Source organism: Cyprinus carpio, chromosome B19 (assembly GCF_018340385.1).
Source record: "Cyprinus carpio isolate SPL01 chromosome B19, ASM1834038v1, whole genome shotgun sequence".
Taxonomy (NCBI): domain Eukaryota; kingdom Metazoa; phylum Chordata; class Actinopteri; order Cypriniformes; family Cyprinidae; genus Cyprinus; species Cyprinus carpio.
The window spans coordinates 30,852,123-30,874,288 of record NC_056615.1 but is presented as its reverse complement, the minus strand read 5'-3'; the positions used below and the strand labels follow the sequence as shown (position 1 = coordinate 30,874,288).

Sequence of the window (22,166 nt, the reverse complement as noted above, 5' to 3'; positions counted from 1 at the left end):
GCACGGAAAAGTTTGATTGAATTATAGATAAATATAGAACTTAGAAGCTGGGACAAAAATTCTGAACTGATGAGAGAAAATTCTACTTTCCTTTCTTTTTCTTTTTGCTTGGCAGAAGAAGAAAACAAACTTTCCTACATGTACATCCTCTGCCTCATCAAACAACAAAATCTTACTGCCTTATAATCACAGGTTCAGAGGTCAGAAAAAGAGCTGCAGTTCCTGCGTTTGTGTGTGGGTGTGTGAATGGAAAACCGTGTCAAAACCCCGCTTCCTCTGACAGTTAGCTCCACCAACATGGCCCAGCGGAGGCTGTGATTGGGTGCCAGCCTGGAGCGGTTGTATCAGTGTGTAGAGGAGACTATTGAATGAGGAAGTTGTCTAAGGCGATGGTTATTTCGTGTAAATCGGAAGGAAGTCACCTGATCATTACTAATAAATGGCCTCAGGTTAAAACGCCCTTGTGCATCACTTATATGAGGTCTAATTGTAGATGTGTGTTTACCACTAGAGCAGATGATCTCGCCGAGGTCTGACGGCTTGAATAAAACAGGGACCTGTCAGTCATAGTGAGTAGGCTGGAAATGTTTTATATTTCGTTAAACAGCAACAGTAAGGCACAAGCTCCACTGTTGATCACTTCTGCTTTAATTATCATGTTAATATCTCCCACACACCTCTCAGTCATTCAACACATATACTGATTGCATTCTCAGCTGAATTTATAAAACAGCTTCTCTGCTTAATCAATCCTTGCGTGTCACTGCATTCAGCGTGAATTTATAAGCATTCGCTTGGTGTGTGGGACGAAGGGAAAAGCTTGCAGTTTTTAGGCACGGGACCTAGCAGATACTCCACGGCGGAGGAAAACAGGAGGAAATATGGACGTTAGTGTGTGTGTGTATAAATCAATTAGATTGTATTATTCATTCAGTAATTATAACAATGATTTTAAAAAGCCTTTTATTTCTGAATAGCAACATTATTAGGAAACACACACAGGTTAAACTCTGTTTGACGAGGAACTTTGGGCAAGTTAAATACTAGTTCTAATTTATTTCAGTCGGTATAAATCTAGGGAATCAGGTTTCAGCCACTGAAATAGAAAATAAAAAAGATAACGTGCGACTCGGTTAATCTCACAAGCTGCGAGTTTAGTTTCTCAGACTTGTCGTAATCATAGAAAGCTAAATTCTGACTTGTTATTCCATTAGGTAAACTTCGACAATTCTGGAGGATAAATATCAGTCTTTTTGTTCCCTCATAACTGGACTTTATCATATCGCAGATATGAGTTTAGATATCAAGTGAGAATTGCAAGATACTCCACAGCTGCCTGAGAGAAACAATCTCAGTCGTGGGAGATGAAAAAGTTGCAATTTGTTCTTTTTTTTTTGGAAACAGAAGACAGGCTTTCCATAATAAAATTAACTAAAGCAAAAGCAGAATATGTAACCTACATAAATATATTAAATTCTATATTGGTAACTTAAATTACGAAACTGGGCAACAGAAGACAGGCCTCAGATTATGACTTGCTCGGCGAGCTGCCTCAGTGATCCTGTGTGTGGATCTCCTCAAATGCACTACTTGAGTGTTTCTTGCTTCTGGACAGAGAGAGAGAGTAACCTGACCTGATGTGGATCCATGTCGTCCACGTGCTGACTGGCCATCAGAGACTCCATGTATATCGCGGCCCCTGTAGAAACGGAGGACGCAGGTGATCTCTTGCGTGGACGCGCTCCAACAAAACCCACCGGAATATACCCTGAGCCCACAAAGCACAATTAATGAAGCCGAATTAGTGTCGAAATTGGATAGAGCTGACTTACGACGTAAGATGCTAACACTTTGACAATAAGAATCTCGCAATTAGTTAATGGTATGACTGTATTAACTAACACTGAGCCATATGTGTTAAACTAATGATTACTAGATCGTTAACATTAGTTCATAAAAATACTACTATTCAGTTGTGAGTTTCATGTTTAGCTCGGGTCCATTAATGATAACTGGAACAAACATTGGTTTTCCGTGTATACAGTAAATGTTCCCATTACGATTTAATATATGCTTTAGACGTTATTTTTGTTCATTGTTAGATCACAGTAAGTAATGTAAATAAAAAAAAAATTTAGTTTAAGTCATAGGTTACGATCATGTTTTAAACTCTTCACGACTTTCAATTTACCACATAAAAATCATGCAGAAACATGAAACAAGATGTGAGCAGCTACAAAATAAAACCATTACAACTCATAACCAGAAACACAAAAAGTACATTTATTTCATGAACTGGATGGAATCGGATTTCTGTCATGGAATTAAAAAGGTTTTTTTGAAAAAATTGGCTTTTTTACCTTGCAGTTCTGAGCGAGAAACAAGGAGAAAACTTGAAATAAACAGCCCTTTTTTAAAACTCAAAATTGTGAGAAAAAAATACAGAAAATGCGCGAGAGAAAGAAGAAAAAATGCTAGAAGAAAACTAGAAATTGAGAGAAAATGTTCAGGAGCAGAAGGAAGAGAGCAGAAAGAGAGAGAAGGACGAGAAGAAGGAGAGAACTGCGGAGAAAAGAAACGAAGAGAGAGAGAGATACAACACCTCAAGAATAGGAGGAAAAGAGAGAGAATTGCAAACAATTACAGAAGGAACTTGAGAAGAGAAAGGAAGAATTGAGAAAGAAGAGAAAGAGAGAGAGAAGTCAGAATTGCAAGGGAGAAGGTGAAAAAGAGAATGAATGAGAAAGAGATTCAGAAGGAAGAAGAAAGAGGAGAGACAAGAGAGAATAGAATAAAAGGAAGACGGAGCGAGACAGAGTGACAACGGTGAGACTTCCGAGAAAGAGGAGATGAGAGTGAGAAGTAGACGAAGACTTCTGAAAGGCTTTCAAGAAATTCCAGAAGAATAGATTCAAGAGCCTTCTTACGGCCAAACTCACGTTATGTGAGAAATCGGTTTATCCACAGAAAGAGTCAGAATTAGAGAGTAATTACGTGAAAAGTTAGAACCTGCGAGAAAGACAGGGTAAGAATTTGTGAGATACAAACTGCAAAATAAGCCGAACAACTGCAAGAAGAAGCTGCAAAAATTCTCGACTTCCTTTTGTGGGGGCGGTGTCTGAGCAGCCCCAGGGCTCAAAAGGCCCGTAGAGGAAAAAAGATTCTTGAAGGATGTCCAGACGCTCTCCGGACGAAAGTAACAGTGAAAGTTACATGGAATTTTGAGTGAAAAGAGACACGGCAAGAACAGCTGTATTATATAAACACTCAAAAAGTTACATCCTGAACGGAAAAACCTCATGATGACAAGGATCATGTGACTGTGAGAATGGTTGCCGAAAAGACCTGGGGCCACCATGATCCCAGGACACCTGTGCTGTTGTGGTTAATTCATGTTTGCCTTTCAAGGAATCACTTCAATATTTATCAGTATAGCCTTTAGCAACAAAAAAAAGTTAAGTTCAAGTCGGTATGCAATGAAAAAGAGCATCTTCTGATGCGTCAGTACCTGTTTACCGAAGCGTCACAAGGGCGCGGAAGTTGATCAGGGTCGATGGTACTGCACCGTCTAGGAGAACTTCACTCCAAAGCGGAAGCTGCGTGATCTTCTCGACGCCTGCGTGTCGGAGCCCCCCCCCAGTGTCGACGGCGGAGAAACAAGTTGAAGGTCAGAGCAGGATGTCCAGACGCTCTCGGGGAAAGTCTAAAAAAAAAGTTTCCTTGAGTCTTCAGATTGATGAGAGCCACGGGCAAATGAACAGCGGCACCCCAAACCACAGGAAGTAGCTTCATCAGAACACCACACATGCTTTCCATGATGAGGATGATGATGAGGTGCGGAGTGGGGCCGGACTGAACATGGCCACCATGATCCCAGACACTCCGGAACTCTTGAGCTTCATGGACAGTCTTACCATCGTACTGCGGTATCTGAAGTTATAATTGAGAGAAACAGTAAGCTTCAGGTCAAGCATCTGAAACGGAATACCTGCGATCTTTGCTGTCAGACTAGTGGTTTAACGATGAACATGCGGTATGGGAGCATATCTAAGTTTAAAATTGAGTGTCGATGTCAGATTTTGCCAGCTCAAAAATCAGACTTATGACATGTAACGTGTTCGGCGTGATCTGCCGATATTGGGCGGAGAAACAAACCGATGGCGTTGTAAGATATTAAGTAAATTGTGCGAGGAATATGAGCGTTTCGCCAAGGCTTAAAAAGTCGAAAAAACGGAATGCAGAAAGGCTTCAATTGTCAAAAAGTTGTGGCATATAACACTGCAAATAATGAGTAGCTTTCTCGTATTTTTGTATGGTGTTCACCCAATATCTGAGAGAAAAAATATCTTAGTGCTGAGATAGTAACTCCTACAAGTGTGAGGGAGAAAAAGACAGAACTGTGAGATACAGTCGAATTACAAAAATGACTGCGACTATGAAGTGCATGAATGACAGAAAGGGGGAAGTAGTGACAAGAAAAAGAATTGCGAAAACGGTGGACATGGAAAGTTAGAATCCGTGAGGAAAAAAACCGGGAATTGCAACACAACCTACTAAGTTAAATTGAGGAAAAAGTCAGATGCCAGTATGAAAAAATGCGAATTATGGAACATATAATGGGAATGTGTGACAAAGTTCGAATTGCGAAGATAAAAAAAAATTGGCATTGAGAGATTATTAAGTCAATTGTGGACAAAAAAAACAAATGGGAATTCATGGCAAATCAGATGCGAAATAAAGTCAGAATCGAGAACACAAAATGGGGAATTTGTGACAAACTCAGAATGCGGAGGAAAAAAGACACAAAATGGGATATTTGGACAAATCAGAATTGCATGAAAAAAAAAAATGGGAATTTTGTGACAAAATAAGAATTGCGAGAACAAATAAATGGGAATTTTGTGACAAACTCAGAATTGCATGAAAAAAACATGGGACTTTTGTGGACAAAACTCAGAATTGCGATAAAAGGAAAAAAAGATGGGAATTTTGTGACAAACTCAGGAATTGCGAGAAGGGAAAAAAATGGGGAATTTTGTGACCAACTTAGAAATTGCGAGGAAAAAAAATGGGAATTTTGTGACAAACTCAGATTTGGCGCGAAAAAAAAAAATGGGAATTGCATGGAAACTCAGAACTGCGAAATCTAAAGTCAGAAATTGTGATTATAAAAAAATGGGGAATTTTGTGACAAACTTTGAAATGCGTCAAAAAAATGGAATTTTTGTGACAAACTCAGAATTGCGAGGGAAAAAAAATGGGGACTTTTGTGACAAACTCAGAATTGCGAGTTATAAAGTCAGAATTGTGAGGAAAAAAAAAGCCTTTTGTCATTTTGTTTGTCTACGTAAAGTTATCGTGATTGTTAAAAATCTAGACACTTGCAATGGAAACAAGACAAACGATCACGTGAGTAAGAAAAATTCCCGTTCAAATTTTCTTTAAGACAAGTAAAGTATCTTCATAAACCCTGCAGAACCCCAGTGTCATGTGTGCACTAGCTGACCTCAAGTCTTTCTGAGGCTGGTCGTTACCGTGACGAGCGACACGCCCACAATTCTTACATCTCGGGATCAGCTTGTGTGCGATGTTGCAGTTCGGCTGGAACTCCGGTGCGGATATTAACCGTCAGAGGAAAGTCCAGCACCTGCGGATACGACACGGCGCCGCATTTGTGAGCGACACTTCACACGAAACACACTTCAAAACACTCACAGAGTCACTTACAGAGTTTCATGCCCCTCACGATCGTTCAAACTGCTGGTCCGTGTCATGAGGCCACATCCTCCGCCCTGAAGACACAGAAATACATTAATCACCGCTTAAAAAACATAATCAATCACTGCCTTAAAACCTGCTACTGTTGAGCTTGTCTGAGACTAAAAACTATATAACATACCAGAACACTTTTACTAGTGTCTGTCATTTAATGTTTGTTCAGTCACAATGGCAATAGAGGACATAGAGGCACTAGAGGGCACTAGAGGGCACTAGAGGACAACTAGAGGACACTAGGGGCAGGCCACTAGAGGGGGGCACTAGCGGGACTAGAGGACACTAGAGGACACCAGAGGGCACCATAGAGGGCACTAGAGGACAACTAGAGGACACCTGAGGACACCAGAGGACACTAGAGGGCACTAGAGGAACACACCTAGAGGGCACCACCAGAGGGCACAGAGAGAGGGCACAGAGGGAACAGAGGGACACTAGAGGACACTAGAGGACACTAGAGGTAGAGGACACCAGAGGACACTAGAGGCCCTAGAGGACAACCAGAGGGCACTAGAGGACACTAGAGGAACACCAGAGGGCACTAGAGGACACTAGAGGACACTAGAGGGCACTAGAGGGCACTAGAGGGCGCCCATGCACCACAGATGCAATAGAATTCATGACCTTTCCAGGAAATCCCAATATATGGATAAAGACACCCAGATATGGCTGTAAGCAGAGGAAAAAGTAAGAACGGAGGACCTTCTTGTAAACGAGGTCGATGGGGCAGTCCGGGAGGTTTATGTCCACAAAATCACATCGATGTTTGTTGAGCAGTTCTGACACAGGGTCATAGTGTCTGGACACCAGCCTTCCAACTGAAACGCCACATCAAGACTCACGTAATCTGGTAATATAAGATAATAAATGGACATAATGATGATTTTTGATGTAGTTGCATTGCATGTGTAATTCATTATTAATTATTCCACCGAACCATAAGGTGGAATTAAGCGTGATAAGTATGAAAGAAACTATAAAGAAAATAGAATATTAAAATCTGCGGGTTCATACACTGAGCGCAGCGGTTGGAGTGTTGGCGTTTGTAGCGGCTATCGTACATGAACCCGGAAAGATCGTCCGAGGCGTGTTCTTTTGAGCAGAGCCCATTCAGACGCCTGACCCTCCAGCGAGATTGTGACCCCATGGCCATCTCCCCACACTTGTGTCTGCTCCGAAGCGATTGACAACACCGCCGCAGGAACGGCAGATTCCCACACTGCTGCAGCACACCGGAGCCGATCAAACCCGCTTCTACCTGACCCGAATAGTAAAGGTAACGGTGAGAGCTTACTGTAGAGGAGAGGAGCGCAAGATAGAGCGTGTCCCTTGAAGTCCACCTGAGAGGGAACAACAATCAACATACAAAAGAGGCTTCATACGCATTCATAATGAAACACTGGTGATGCACAGTAATGGCACTGACGAGCATGTGGATGCAAATCAAGCTAAGTGAATGACATAAAAATTAAGATTTAACTGATTTTGCACTGCAGGATGCAACAAGGCATCGAGGAGGTAATTCAAATAAAGTTCTGCATATTCACATTGCAGTTAGGAGTAATACCTAATAAACGAGAAATGATGATATCACTTCCAGTTGATCGTGTGATGCATTGATGAGCAACAAGATCAAATTTAGTTTGCATCGTGAGATCATGCACAGAGAAGTACTGAAACAAAAACCAACCCAATACAACAACATTTGTGATGTCACATCGTGTTGTATTTTCATTGTGAGATGCAAAACAATAATGCCTTAAACTAATAAACTACTTTTGTGATGTTCATCACAGCAGCAGTGCATTAATTAATTAAAATAAGAATTTAAATAAAACAGTAGAAAGAAGTTAGTGGTGTGTGTTTCTGCAGACACCCTTGTGTCTTTTCCCTCGGCGAAGCTGGAGGTGATGCAGCGTCTGTATCGCCCCCAGTGTCTTAACTGGCGGATCCGCTCCGTCCTTGAGATACAGCTCAAAAAACAATCTTCAGTGTCTGTATGTTGTGATGGATGGACTTAAACCTTAAAGAGACTCAGCTTGAGAGGTGCTGAGGCCGTTCTCGGTCCGTCCTAAGAAATCAGGTGTTTGTCGATTAGTGATTAGTGTTGGCTGTGAGACAAACACAGTCAAACCGAAATTATATATTCCAGACATTTCTAACATTATATCAGTTTATTGGCTATAGTTTTAGAAATCAGTAATAAAATATAATAACAAATTGTCCCTTGTTAAAGTCACTTTAGATATATGTCCCTGCAGACACAGAAGCAGTCAGTCATCAGTAGCACAGGTTATATTTGTAGCAATAGGACAACAATACATTGTATGGGTCACAATTATACTATTTCTCTTTTATGACAAAAATCATTAGGATATTAAGTAAACGAATCATGTTCCATGAAGATATTTTGAATCGTAAATACTATATCAAAAACTTAATTTTTTGATTATTAATATGCATTGCTAAGAAACTTCCATTGAACAAACTTTAAAGATGATTTTCCTCAATATTTAAGATTTTTAGCTCCTCAGATCCAGATGTTTTAGATTTGTGGTCGTCTCCTAAAGGAACACAGTCAGTGGAGAGCGTAGTGTTTTCGTTGGTGTGAGTGTCGGTGTTGGTTTTGTGACTGTGAGTGTGTGACGCTTTTTGTTTTGTTACCTCTGTGTGTGGTCTGTCTGTCAGGATCACTATGCTTCACGGCTTGTTTTTGACTCTGGTTTCTGTGCTCTTCCCTCCCCGGGATCTCCCTTGACGGTCGGCAGGTACGCCTCGGCATCCGGGGAAGCGGGAAAAGGAACCTCTGCGCCTTCTTCCGCAGGCGGTCTCTGGCAGATCTTTGTCCAGGTGGTTAGAGAGACGGTGTTCTGTGGAGCGTCTGCACAGCTCCTCGTTCCTCAAGTTTCTTCAGCTCGGGGCTCGTGTGAGCTCTAGAGAACCTGCAGGTGACTCCGTACTGACACCAGCCGAAAGCTGCTGAACAGGTAACAATGATCGCCCAGATCCCGCAGCTTTAAGGACTGCACATGTACTCGCTCACGTTCGTGGAGGGGAGCCAAACACGGGAGGCACGGCGGGCACACTTCTCTCCGTACACGCACTTAGTGTCCCGCTCCTGGATCACACACACACCACACACACACACACACACACACACACACACACACCACACACACACACACACACACACACCACCACACACACACACACACTAGAAATAAAAAAGGAAGAGACAAAAGACATCATGAGAACTGGGCTTTTATTCCAGCAATCAGCTAACGAACAAAGACCAGCACTAAAACAACAGAAGGACAAATACATGGAGAATAGAGGAGAAAACACTTTATAACAAAAACAACGGTCTAGTTAGTTTAAGGTTTTGCTATGCAAAGAAGTAAGTAGGTAGTAAAACAGTAACACATAACAAACTTTAACACACACATGTATGAGGGGTCAGAGACGGTTTAGATTGTAATCTACAAAAAGTGATTTTATGTTTCCATCGAAAGGCACATTGAATGTAAGTAAAGTGTCCTACTTTAAAGGTTTTTCAAAACAGTTTTTGGAGGGAATTAAAAATGTCCAAAAAGTGTGGTTTTAAAAATATGGTTTATTGTTTATTCAGTGTAAAAACCACTTTATTATTGTAAACAATGTGTCAACACAAACCATGGCGATTTCTGGACCTGTGCATATTAAAAATATTAAAAAAAGAATTTTAAGGGTAGCATAATTAAATTTGATTGTCTGTTTTATTAAATTAGTTTAAATCTAAATTCTTAAATGAACAAAATGGGGGGCAAAAAAAAAACACCCTAGTGAGGAGTGGGAAAATATATAAAAATGTAATTAAAACTAATTTAGTTATTTTGGGGGTGGAAAGTAATTAGTCTTTTTAATATGTTTTTTCATTAAAAACGTGAATTTTTTGTTGTAAATGTTTTCCTGGGAGACCAAGAATTGTTACCAATGATTGGACATTTTTAAGTGTTCTAGTCTGTAAAATTCAGGGGAACTATGGATGTTAAATTATTTTTGCTAGAAACAAAAAAAACAAAAAAACAAAATTGCAAATTTTAAAAAATATTATAGTTTTTTTTGTTTTAATGTGTTTTGGAACAAAAAAAAAAAAAAAAACAAACCAACAATTTTAAAGGGCAAGGGATTACACAATACATTTTACACTACTTGTTTGTTTTATGCTTAAAAACAATTTTTCGTCTTTGGAACCTTACCATAAAAACACATTAGAAAAAAAAATATTTACAAAAATTTAACAAGTTAAATATATATAATATATTTTTTTTTGATAATTTTTCAAAATTAATTACCATTCCAATCATTACCATCCTAAAAAAATGTACGGAACCATGAAAAGCCAAAAAAAATTTTAACTAACAGAAAACAATGTTAGAAATTATTAAAATAAATGCCACAGAAGATATACTTAAATAACTAAAATATTTTTCCCCAAAATATTAACTGTGGTTTAAATAAAACTGGGAGGTAAAATAACTTATATTTAAAATTTATTATATTTATTTCTTATATAATAAACAATTATTTTTAAAAAAAAAAATTTATTTTTCACAATAATATTTAGGTATATGGGTTTAAATTGGAAAAAACAAACAGATGGAAAAAAAATAAAAAAAAAAATAAACAATAAAATTTAATGAAACAATCTATTAGGCAATTAAATATTTTCAAAAAAATAAACGGCACCTTTGGTACTTGCAGAATAACCTGAAAAATAGAAAATATGGGGAAAAGTAAAGAATTTACTATTAAAAAACAACATAAATTTTTAAACGTATTAGAAAATTAATAATTTTTTTAATAATGTTAGGACAGGTACTGTTGTAAATAAATATTACATGGAATAAAAATATATGATAAAAAAAAATAAAAATATTATATCTTGGGACAGTGCTCTGAGTTAAAAAAACAAATTACCCACCCTTGTTTAAAATATAACCAACCATTTCTCATAGGTAATAATTTCGGACCCCTACTGTTAACGCCCCAGTATAAAGGCGTGAGGTCAGAACGCCCAACCTGGGGACGTGGAGGGGAACCACCCCAGGCGTCTCTCTTCATAGCTCTGAGGCTTGATGTGAGGTCTGGGATTTTATTCTGTCCTCTCATTCTTCCTTCTTCTTCGTGCTCTGCGTCCGCTGTGTCCAGCTGGACTCTCTTTCCTGCTCTGGTTCTCCCCGAGGAGGCTCCTCCGGGTCTTCCGTCCGTTTTTGGCTTCCCCCCTTCAATCTCTGCTCGCACCACGCGGGGCCGAGCCGAACGCTAGAAGAAGAAGTGGGGAAAAACTCATGGAAACTTCTCTTTAGGTGGTGAGGAAACCTGGTGAGACGCAGATACACGTCAGGCCACACGCTCAGAAGAAATATCACCATCCCATCACAAATACTAACACATAAAACGTACTGGCCTTTAATAGCGGCAGCGCCTCTTCTCCGCCTCCTCCTCACGAGGAACAGAGTGACCTGTGCTGCTTCAAAACAACTGCCTGAGTCCTGGTTTCACCTGCGTCAAGGCCCAAAGAGGAAGATTATGTTTCTGTGAACAATCATGACAGAATAACCCACCCCATAATCCACATATCACACAACTCTTACACAGGTTCACACCACCCCACTGCACATGCTGATGAAGCGGCTGATATCCAGAGGAACACAGGGCAATAAAAGAAAACTGTTGCTTGAAAAAAATATATTACACAATTAATAAAATATGATTGAAATAAAAATAGATAAAAATCTATTAAAACAATATTTAAAATAAAATAAAAAATATTTTTGCACAACTATTATAATTTTGAATAAAATAAAATTAATCAAATGAAAAACTTGATTTGAATAATAAAAAATAGATTAACATTATTAATAGAAATATAAAAAAAAAAAAAACTAAATAAATAAATGAATGCATTTAATTTATAAATAAATACAAAAGATTAACAGTTAGGAAATATAAAAACTTAGTAATAAACAAATTAATGGTATTTATTAAATAAATAGAGATAAACAAAAAAATAGATAATTAACCAGTTATAACAATAAGAAAATAGAATTAAAACGAATAATAAATTAATGCATTTATTTATAAAAATAAATAAAAAAGAATAAACAGTTATAAATAGAAATAATAAAACGGAATAAACAATAATTAAAATGCATTTATTTTATAAAATAAATAAAAAGGATTTAACAGTTATTAAAGAAATTATAAATAACAAAATAAATAAATTAATAGATGCATTTATTTTGATAATATAATAAAAATAATATTAAACAGTTTATAAATAGAAAATAATAAACGTTGATAACTAAATAAACATATAACATAACATTAATGCCAAATTTATTTATAAATAAAAAATAGATTAACAGTTATAAATATAAAACGAATAAGGAATAAATATTATTTATAAAAAAAAATAGATTAATAAAAAAACAGATAGAGTTTATAAATAGAAATATAAACTAACGAATAACAATAAACAAATTTAATGCATTTATTTATAAATAATGAATAAAAAATAAGATTTAATGGCAGTTATAATATAAAAATATAAAACGGTAAGTTAATAAATAAAACGAAAATAAACATTAATGCATTTATTTATAAAATAAATAAAAAGATTAACAGTTATAAATCGAAAATAATAAACCGAATAAATAAAAAATTAATGCAGTTTATTTTAGATAAATAAATAAAAGATTAACAGTTATAAATAGAAATATAAAACTAATAAATAAATTAATGCATTTATTTATAAATAAATAAAAATAGATTAACAGTTATAAATAGAAATATAAAACGAATAAATAAATTAATGCATTTTATTTATAAAACATAATAAAAATAGATTAACAGTTATAAATAGAAATATAAAAACTAATAAATAATAATGCATTGTCTTTATTAATGCATTTAATTATTAAATAAATAAAAATAGATTAAACAAATAATGCAAGTTATTAATAGAAATATAAAACTAGTAAAAAAAAAAATAAATTAATGCATTTATTTATAAATAAATAAAATAGATTAACAGTTATAAATAGAAATATAAAACTAGTAAATAAACAAATTAATGCATTTATTTATAAATAAAAACAGATAGATTCAAATAAATGAGAACATAAACCAATGTATAGGAAAATGTAAATGTAACTTAATAAAAAACTAAATATTTCCACATTAATATTATTAAAAAATATTAATACTTCAGGGCCGCAAAACATAACCTGAGAAAAATAATAGTTTTATGATTAAACGGGGGTCTTTGTATTAGGGGTTCCTTTTTGCCTCACACGAGGGATTTGTCATATTTCAGGGCACCTCAATGCGTGATTATACATTATGTACTTTTTGTCACTGTTAGGCCCAGAGAGAGTCAATATTACAACAATGTGATTAAAACATAAAACTCCGCCAGTGTGGGGTAACATCATAACGCTATGCCTTTCAGAGGATGACGTGCGAAGATCTGACCGATTAAAACGAGTTCACGCCCAGCGATTCACCACAGCAGCTCCTCGCAGTTCAGTTCTGGATCATGTTTTTATTAATCGATCACCTCTCACCCTGTCACCGGGAGCTCCTCCTCCGCACGCGCGATCCGCAAGCTGCGCGACGCTCTAATGTGTCCGACCGGAAACAGTTCCGCTTCCGCTTCGACCGGGCTGTAGCGCATGCGCCACATGATAGCGTGTATGAGGTTGAAACACCTCCAATAGTGATCGGAGAACCGAACCGTTTCGAATCAACTGAATCAAAAGCTTCTCAAAGCGATTGATTCACTGCTTCGAACCTCCTCTTCTGGTCAAAAAACCCTGCAGCTGCAACAAAACATGCATTAAACCAGCTCTCATACCCACCCTTGATGAATGTGTATTGGAAGGATCTGTCAAATGATTGTCAAAATCATTCAGATACAGTTAATACTGAGTGCATGTGTGTGGACCTGGTTCATGGAGGGTTTGTAAATTAAGAGACTACTGACTACTACTCTCTGTTATAATTACACACGTCTCATTAATAATCTCTATAGAAGTATAAAACTGGAAATGAAACACGATAAAGGAAACATTTTCTTCTTTATCTGTTTTTATATATCAGATAAATCAGAAGATATTTTACCCAGAAATAAAATCATCAGTGTTAATGGAAATAAGGCTAAACGGTCATAAATGAAACAACATATAGAAATCAAAAAAAAAATCAACACTGTTAATCTAAATAAAAATAAACTCAATAAATCAAACAACAATTAGCGTCAGCATCAATGAAAGAACAAGCTACAAGATATAGATTCAATATGTTCTTGAACAAACGATATAAAAGAAAGGTTAAAGAAAATGAAGTCAAACATTTAGATATCAAATGAAATATGTATTCTGTGTCTCTTTTTACAAATCATTTAATTTCTGCTGAACACCGTGAGGCTACATTACCACCGATGACTCCATTAAGAGCTGCTTTACTGTATTACTGAGATACTGTAATCGTTTTACTTAATATAGATATTGATATCTTTTAAAAATGGAAAATATGTGTGTTGTGTGTGTTTTAGTATGTTTTATTAATTTTATTTTGGTTTGGGAGTTTTGAGTTAATTTAATAAATGAAAATGGTGAATGAAAACGTTGCCGTTGGAAACCTACAGCTGAAATAAAGACTAAGCCTTTTTTACATATGTTTTATTTTTAATTACACAAAAATAATGATTATTTTTTTATGGTTTTAACTGTGTAACAAGTGCGGCAGTGTGTGGACCGATGGCCCCAATTCTTTGATTCAGTGCTGTTTTAACTTAGAGGATGATGTGGACTAAACTAGTTATAGTGTTTGTTAATATTTTGAATTAGAGTTTATTTTTATAAGGGTGTTTGTAGAGTTTCTTTGTTACTTAGTCTAATTGTCTGTTTGTGTGAGAGTCGTTTGTGTTGTCATTGTGTGTTGTTGTTTTGGTCATGTTTTTTTAAATGATTTCTTTATTTCAGTTTTCTAGGCCCGGGTTATTAAAATTTTTGAAAGCACATTTTTCATTAACCACAGTGGGAATTCATATTTCTATCGAAATAAAATTGGATTTCATAAAAGAAAATGAAAATGTACGGTAGGATATAGCAATTTGTATTTTCACAACATTTAGTTATCTCTCAAAATTTTTCTGCTTGGGGATAACTGTTTGCGGGGGGTGAGATAACGTCGGATCCACAATTTCTTGGGTTTTACATCTTACCAAATCCTGGACGTGTAAATTCTTCCATTTTTTCCTGTGATAGTTTTTGTATCTGCTATACGATATATTTCCGTTCTGGAGAATGAGTTTTGGTTTTTCTACACAAGATTTCTGGACTTTGACTGTATGTTTCACAATTTCCTGGACTTGTTCTCTCTGAATTTCTGATTTTTTTGTTCATAATTGAAGAATATGTTTTGCATAACAAATCTCTTGAATGGAGTAGGTGCCACTGTGTTGCTTAGTAAACGATATATGTGTGGGTGTGTGGTTATATACCCAGAAAGCTGATGGGTCATGTACAAGTAATCAGGGACTACAAACATGGAAGTATCGTGAGTAGCTTAGATTACATGGACATTTTAAAAATACCTTCGTAATCCGTCGTTATAACTGATTTACTTAAGTACATATATTCACACAGAAGCAATAAATGATTCATAATGTATTAATTCTCCCCAATTCTTTTTCATCTTTTACATTTGTCCTTCTAAAATACATGACATGGCATCGTATGTAACAAACTTTATGATGGATTTTTTAAAAAGCGATTTTAGTTTTTTAATTAGTGGGGGGGGACATTTTTATGATTTTAATTAAAACATCCATTAGGGGCTTTCATGTAAAACTTTCCCAGGAAACCCCCCAGTTTTGTGACAACCCTGAAATCTTAAAAGTGGCCGTCTAGCTTCAACTTTCATCTTGTTAATAACAATGCATTTTGAATTATACTTACTTTGCATTGTAATATCAAACTTATGGTATAAAACAACATTATTCTGTTCAAAATGTTCAAATCATGATAACGAGTTAGGTGTTTAGAAGTAAAAAACAAGTAATAGTCGGGAGTTAGTTTGATGAATCGTGTGATGGTGGATGCCATAGTTACCCTTTTCTTTCATTGGTGGTTTTGGCAAGTTTAAAATGTTGTCCCCTTGTTGTTTCGATAAAAAGGACAACTGATGAAAGGCCTACATTGGGAAATTTTTTGTTGAGAAGGTGTTGCTGGTAATTGTCCCAATAACCACAAACTATTTTTCTTCCACCGGCACCTCGGGCTGATTGTGTTTACCGGCAAGAAGCAAATTCACACATCTGCTGATACCTTGAATCTCATAATTTCAGAACCTCTTCATTTTCTCATAAACGAGTGATGGAAAAACCCTGTAGTGGGGGAAGATGCAAGGTACTTGTGGTAGGGAGTTATTAAAATGTAACGTTTATGTTATTAGTGCGTCTAACGGTTAGCAGAATGGACCGAGATAGTTCTGACTTTGGTTAATTTATTGGGCGCAACAAGCCAGGAAGTATCGCGTATGAAATGTTTGTCGTGGGGATGAAGCCAGAGCGCGTTGTCATCTGGCGGGATTGACATGGATCTCGTATCGAGTGATTTTTAATACCCACGGTGGTCGCAGGATTAAGCGTTGATGGTCTGCACAAAACCCAGTGCGCCAGGAGTGTGGTGAGGCGTCATGAGGTGGGACTAGCGCACAGGGTCTGGGGACCAACTTGTGATTCATGAGGGCCTCGGGGTCCTCCAGTCATCATGACCCGGTCTCATGCCTCATTCATACAGCTCACAGAATCCCTTTTTCCGTTACTGAAACACGAGGGGGGGCCTTCTTGGAATCTTTCAGTTAGGAGGACAAAACAAACCCACACTTTCATTCACACCCACAGGTTTCGGCTCGTGCTTTAGAAAGAAAGGACGAATCACTAACGGAGTGATTCCAAGTTAGTAAGCAGGAACCGGCCTTATGAAGAAATATTTCAGGAGAAAAAAAAGAGGGGAAGATAACAGCCCAAAGGGAGGTTTTTTATGTCAAGCAGCATATAACTTACCATGTATCCTTTGAAAGTGACTGTTAGTCTAGTTTTTTTTGAATTCAGGTTTGATCGTTGAATCATTCCACGAAGACTCTGATCAGGATGAAAAAAAATTTCCGCTCATTTGGCCAGGACAATCACCGCAACCATAATCAATAACATATGCATTCATGCTGGGACTGACCATTAACAGACACAAAAACATTCACTGGTAAAAACCAACAACACAACTTTTATTTAGCGTATGTTTCTACAAGAAGATACTATTTCTGTGTCTTTTCAGTTTTTTTTTTTTAATGTGTGGTTAATTCAATGCGGGGGTTACTTTGCCATTTCTTTGAATTTTATAATTGTGAAAAGTTACCAAGCAATTTCTGAGTGAAAAACGTTTTCTGCAATCACAAATTTAGCTACAGAAAATAGCTAATAAATTCCCTTTATAGCTTCAAAGAGTCACACACCCAATTTTTCAGCGTTAATAGTAGATAATATGGCTCCATTTACAATGAAACATACAGTTTACATATGAAACTTGCTTTTTAGGAAATGATATTTAGAATTAAGCACAATCAATGACGAGATAGTTAAAAATTCTAAATGTAAAAAAGGTATTGGGTTGTGTCGATTGTGATCAACAGCCTAATGACTCTCTTTTTTTTTTTTGTTTTTTACCAAACTTGACGGGGGACACAAATTAAAATTATTTTTTATTGTTACATTTTATTCTTTCAAAATATTAAATGTAGATATTGAATAACAAAAAATATAAATGTGTTTATTGTTGATGGGGGCAAAAATTTAAAAAAAGCTCATTATGGTTTTATTGATAGTCTGTTTTTTCAATTATTTAATATTTCCGGTGTTGGTTCATAAAGAAAAGTCTTGCATTAACCTGTTTACCTTAAAAGGAAAAAAAATATCTTTTTTTCAGTGTATTTTGAGTTAGGCATTGGTTTGCGGGTTGACGAGAAATGTCGGTGTAAACTTTTTTTTCTGAAAAGTTTTTTTTTTTTTTTTTTGCCAGAAAATTATCCTTTATTTCTACAGAATCTTTTCTAACAGTGTAAAGTTCAGCTCTATGAACTGTGAGGACGGAGAAAGAGACAGAAGCTACTCATGATGTTTGCTCAGCAGAAAAACTCTTACTCTCTTCTCTTCTGTTGAGTGTAGTTTCGGTCTCAGCAGTGTGTTTGAGTCTCTGACAAACTGATCCCGTGAGCTGCTCTCACATGAATAATTCACAGTTCAAGCGTGCAAGGGGGATCCTGGATCTCCGAGCATCAGAAGCGAAAAACCCCGCCAGCAGGACACGTGAAGGATGTCCGAGAGAAGATGGGTGGAATTCAAGATCAGCCAAACCATCAGCTGCTCGGCTCCGGCCGGCCGCAGGACCAGACCTCCGTCTCCTGCTGCTGCTGCAGGTACAGAGCCAGTCTCACACACACACTCACCTCAGGAGAGCTGGTCTGGGACAGAAGGAACCATCTCAGACTGTTCCGGGCAAGGCTCTCTCAAACGTTCTTCCACAACATTAATACAACGTTCACTCAACGTTATCTGGTCTTAATAATGTTCTTTATTAAAACATTATTAGGCTATCATTCATGTAACTTTATTTTCCTGACACATTTTAGTTTGTGTAAATGTTACTTGTTTCAGAATGTTTAGAGAACATCCAAAACTAACATTCCCGTAATGTTTGTGAAGTGATCAAATGTAGCATTCGTTTAACCAAAAAAACATTACAAATATAAAAAAGCTGGGCATTTTGAAATTTTAGAGAAGAGTCAGAAATAATGGTTGTTTATTAAAATTGGATTTAAAAAATGTTCTTGTTTTTTGAATTTTGTTCTCAAACAACACTGTTTAGCACAAAAAACCCATTATTTATGCATCCTTCATGGAACTTTTTTATTTCCTGAACCAACGTTTTAGGTTGGATGTTCATGTTATAACATTTATTTATTTATTAATGGTTTTTTTAAAAAGATGATGTAAAAGTTACACACGTCACTGAATCCGCTCCACATGACCAAGGAAAAAAAAAACGTTTTTTAGAAACATTATAAACCTGGACAACTTTGTGATAATTCAGAGAGAAATATTCATCGTTTTGCATAAAAACAAAAACAAACGGGTTCATACTTATTGTCTTTTCTGTAACGTGTTAGTAATTAATGCATCCAACAAAGCGTTAACACAAAAATTTTTTATTAATATATAATATACTTATTTACATGTAAACCCTTTTAAATTTGAACGTTCGTTCTAACAGTCTATAAATGGTTGACTATTTTTTCCCCAGAAATGTTCAAGAGAAGAATTATCCATAACGTTTGCCCCAAAGAATAAACATGTAATGTTCCCTAAAGTTTCAAATGAACACAGGAAAAACAAATGCTTTTAAAATATTAAAAAAAAACCTGGGGGAAAGGTTTGAATAATCGTTTAGAAGGGTACCGTTCAGAAATAAACAGCCCTTTCATAAAACGTGAGCTAAAACGTCCTAGAAAACCTATTTTTTGGGCTCAATTTGTCTTGGACTGTGACGCTTTTTTAAAAGTATAGGATCCAGGATAAAAGAGTGATTACTGTGTGTTTTTAATTATTTAATAAGATATGTGCAACTGACGTCACAAACAATACCGGGGGGGTCCGATAAGCAGAATCAATTCAGTATAAGTATGGATTCATAATACTTCACAGGATGATCATACCAAAAAATGTCGATCATTATAGGTAATAAAACAATCCATGGCAGGTCATATATATTTTGATATTGTTTGCACAGCGATTATTTAAAGAGGCCCGCGTGCGCGTGCCGGACGTCACAACTGAGCGCCAAACGAGCTCGTGTGTGTTGATGTGTTTCGTGGAGGATATGTGAACAGCATGGCGGGCGGGGGTCGACGGTGGACAGCAGAGAGGCCCGAGTAGAAAAATAAACAGTGGGGAAGAAACTCCCTTTCAGATTTACGCCCGCCACGACGGCCGGGGACGGCGTGAACCCAGCCGGCGTGGTCATCGGGCTCCGCGTTTAAAACGCCGCCAGCGTGGACGGGCGCTGTTCTGACCAGCGCGTCTCTCCGTTGGTTACAAGGCCGCCGGAACAAACAAACACACCCGGCCGGTGAGGGGATGATGGGGAAGGGACAAAAAGAACGCGTTTTAGGCGACAGAACAAGGCCTGCAGGGGCCCGTGCAAAAAAAGCCAAGGTGACTTGTAGACTGTAACGCTCGGGTCCGTACTTACCTCACTGGCTGACGTTTACCTTTTTACCTCGGGAATTTCACTTCGGCGGTGAGATGTTACCTCCCCCCACCCCCAGGTTTTTGCTGCCAGGGGCATTACCTTCCGGAATTGAAGCGGCCAAATCTGTGATTCCCGCCATATCGTGCTGTCATTTTTTAAACACCCCTCACGGACACCCCATTCTGAAGGGGGACTTTCACCATTGCCTACACTGGTTTGGACCTGATTTTTAAACCCCTCAATTTCTTAAGACCAAGGGGTAAACCGTCAGGAATAAAAGAAACCCAACTGCACTGAAAAAAAAATTCTGTTGATTTTTTTTACTCACCAATTTGGGCTAATTATTTAAAGCGCAGTTATGTTTGCCGCCAATTTTTTTACCCCCCCCATTTTTACCTTCAGAAAAACTGACCAAACATCTGTGATTTTCACCAACCAGTTTGATATCTATTGACCTGTTTTCACATGGACCATTTTAGCTAGGGGGAAAAAGAGAAAATTAACTGCGATATTGGAGCTTCAAACCCATGAGGTAAAAAATCACCACCCAGCCTGCAGTGTATTTTTTCTGATGTAAATATTGAAGGCCTTAAGGTGAGTCTCTGCCGAAAATCAAAACCCGGTTTTACCTCTTTAATTTTACCTCCCAGGAAAACAGGGGACGGTTAAACTGGAACAACTTTCGGTGGCGGATTTTCACATTCCCAGTTTAACATTTTCATATTTTTATCTCATGTATTCATCTCTGGTTTACAATCAACTGGCTGGCCTATCATTAACCTCCAAAAGAAAAAAAAAAAACACTTCCCAATCTGGTGTGTTATACCAGCACATTAAGCCCCCCTCAAAGTTTGCTTAAATTTTAAAAAAAAAACCCAACACGTTTACCTCGCCCAAAATAACGGATTCTTCTTGACCCCCTTTAGCTCTCGTGTGGGTAACCTCAGGAAAAAATATAGTGACAGTGTGAGTGTTGTGGGATTGGGCCAGATTAGGTTACCGTCGATTGGGAGCCTCAACCGTGCCTGTAATTTGTACCTTCACATTTTTTTACAGCTTATTTCCTATTTATTCTTTTGGTACGCAAAAAAATAAGGGGGGGGGGACCCATCTGTGATTTGAGGGTCACCCATACATGTTGCCTCCACTTATTTTACCTGTAATTTTTACCTCCACCAGCTTTTGTTATTTTACCGTCAGAAAACCAAAAAATAGTTTTCCACGTTGTGAAAAACTAACCTTTGGTTTTTAAAGGAATTACCTTAATTCTGTTTGATTGTCAATTTTTATTCTTCGTCTACCCTTCCAAGAAAGGAAATTTTACGTTCTTTCTGAGGTTTACCCTAAATTTACTCCCCATTTTCATCCTCACATTTTACCTCATGTTTTACATCTTTGTAAATTATAGGTACACTTCATATTTACTTTAGAGAAAGACTCTCTCTTTATGAGTCTTTGTGTTGTTTGTTTTGAGTGTTTATGCATTTCGTGCTCTTTCTGTTCCTCTCTTGTGTGTGTGTGTGTGTGTGTATATATAGTGTATATATATATATATATATATATATATATATTTCGAGTATACCTGATATGATAGATACAGATGAGGCAGTGTCACTGTGAGTCTGGCCGCTCTTACAGCTCGTGTAGTGCTGATGAATATAAAGACAGTCTGAGAGCATGTGGATGGGCTCGTGAGACTGGATTTTCTGGCGTTGCTACACCGGATGCCTTACATTTCTGCACATGAACGAATCTTTAGGTCACTATAACCTGCTGGAGCATGTCCGCGAGCACAGAGACTGACTGCATTGATGTTAATGAAGCAATACCATAGCTGTATTCATGGGTGAGGTATACTATATTAAACACTTATTATCAGTCAGTTTGCATTGTGTCTGGAGACTGCCCATGTTGTTTTAGGTATGTTATTGGATGTTTTAGTCAAGTTCTTGTTTTTTTTAACACATTGGCCTCTCTTCAGGTTATTGGTGATAACACAACCATGTTATCTTATACATAGACAAACAATACGTAACT

At 37.1% G+C, this 22,166-nt stretch overlaps 1 protein-coding gene across 1 annotated transcript in view; it reads left to right on the top strand.

Moving 5' to 3' along the window:
- The first annotated feature begins 18,194 nt into the window (after nt 1-18,194).
- LOC109111100 (A-kinase anchor protein 9-like) overlaps nt 18,195-22,166 on the top strand; it is a 112,314-nt gene continuing 108,342 nt past the window's right edge. Inside the window, exons 1-2 of the mRNA XM_042746015.1 lie at nt 18,195-18,297; nt 20,716-20,723. Coding sequence (XP_042601949.1) covers nt 18,195-18,297; nt 20,716-20,723 — 111 coding nt within the window. The remainder of the gene's footprint in view (nt 18,298-20,715; nt 20,724-22,166) is intronic.